Consider the following 1,446-nt stretch of genomic DNA (forward strand, 5'->3'; position numbering starts at 1 on the left):
ACAGCTACAAGTACCTGTAGGGTCAGGAGTTTTGTTGCTCACATTAGTAGTTACGAGGTTAGAGTTTGTTAGTGACGAGATGTATATGATATTAAAGAGACGGCTAGTGTGATACTACTGTTCTGATTTTGCATGGCTCAACGGAAGATAAAGTTTTTTTTATATATTTTTTTTAATTAACTGCGTATTTACAATCTGCTCTCTTATTTGTGGAGCATTAAGTAAATCTGTGGGCGAGTGGCATGAGTGGAGCATTCATCCTCCGATGAATCCCCTATCAGTCTTGTTGATGGTTAATATTGTTTTCCGTATCTTCAACGGGGATAAAGTTATTGATACACAGAATAGCTTCTGTGAGGAATTAGAATATGTATTTGGTCAATTTCCTAATTACCACAAAACATTTCGTTGGGGATTTCAATTCTAAGACATCCTGAAGATGGAGGCATTACGTTTCTACGAAACGTTGATGAAGACCTGTTGGACTATACGGCGTCACATCCCAAAAGATAGTACTCTTCCTAGTCACCGCTGTGCTAACCTCAAATCCAACGGAGAGGAAGAAGAAGGTTGTGATTTGACTTCAGTTACATATCTTATTCAGGTTTCACAAATGTCATGTGGATTTTAATTTTTCGTTTTTTTTTTTTTTTCAGTATTAAATTTAGCAGACGACCGCGAACTTCCCGATGGGAAATAATGAACTGCCGCACTCAGTACGACGCTTCGGTTTGTCGATAAAAGAAATCAAGTGTATTATACGGATATAAAGCGGTTTATTTTATTCAATTCGTGGTTGATGGTGAACCGATTTCTGATCCCATGCCAGCCAGGTTTTTACCTTAGACTTCTTTCGTTTGCTCACACGCGCTTTATGTAATCATAACATTCGAAGCATATTTTGTTATCATATTCTCAATTCGCTTCTTTATTCTTGTCGAGTTTTTAGTTGATAGATATATATTCGATAAAGATTGTTTGCTGATTTATAATTTTAATTTATGTAAAGCGTAGTTGTACGTAGAACTCACTAGAACACTTTTTATCACCACCCCAATTTCGTAATTATGTTAAGGTTATGTGAACTTGTCGTTAATAGTCTAGTCTGTACACAACGCGCGAAGGTTCTAATAGCAGGCAGAATTGTCTCGAGAGGGAGTCCAATTGCGTTCTTCTGTGAACACAGAAATCCACGTTCGAATTCTATAAATGGCGTAGAATGTCTTAATCAGTCGAGCGACTGTTCTCACTTGAATTAATATCCCGTTTCAAGGTCTTGCTATGGAAGTGGTTGTTCAGTTGGAGATGTACACATTTTTGCCTGTAGCATCTTCAGAGGATGGGACACTGCAACAGTAGGGGCACCGTCTTGCTATGCAAAAAACACGAAATGTTTAAAGAAAGGGAGGAGAGAAGGCGACACAAAAGAGAATAAAGGAACACTTT

General features: G+C 37.9%; 1 protein-coding gene across 1 annotated transcript in view; it reads left to right on the forward strand.

Annotated features, from left to right (window-relative positions):
- Nucleotides 1–677, forward strand: part of LOC111864528 (protein YIPF5) — a 32,729-nt gene extending 32,052 nt beyond the window's left edge. The window contains exon 5 of the mRNA XM_023851839.2: nt 657–677. Coding sequence (XP_023707607.1) covers nt 657–662 — 6 coding nt within the window. The 3' untranslated portion in view covers nt 663–677. The remainder of the gene's footprint in view (nt 1–656) is intronic.
- Nucleotides 678–1,446: the final 769 nt, after the last annotated feature.

This window comes from Cryptotermes secundus, unplaced genomic scaffold (genome assembly GCF_002891405.2).
Source record: "Cryptotermes secundus unplaced genomic scaffold, Csec_1.0 scaffold108, whole genome shotgun sequence".
Classification (NCBI taxonomy): Eukaryota; Metazoa; Arthropoda; class Insecta; order Blattodea; family Kalotermitidae; genus Cryptotermes; species Cryptotermes secundus.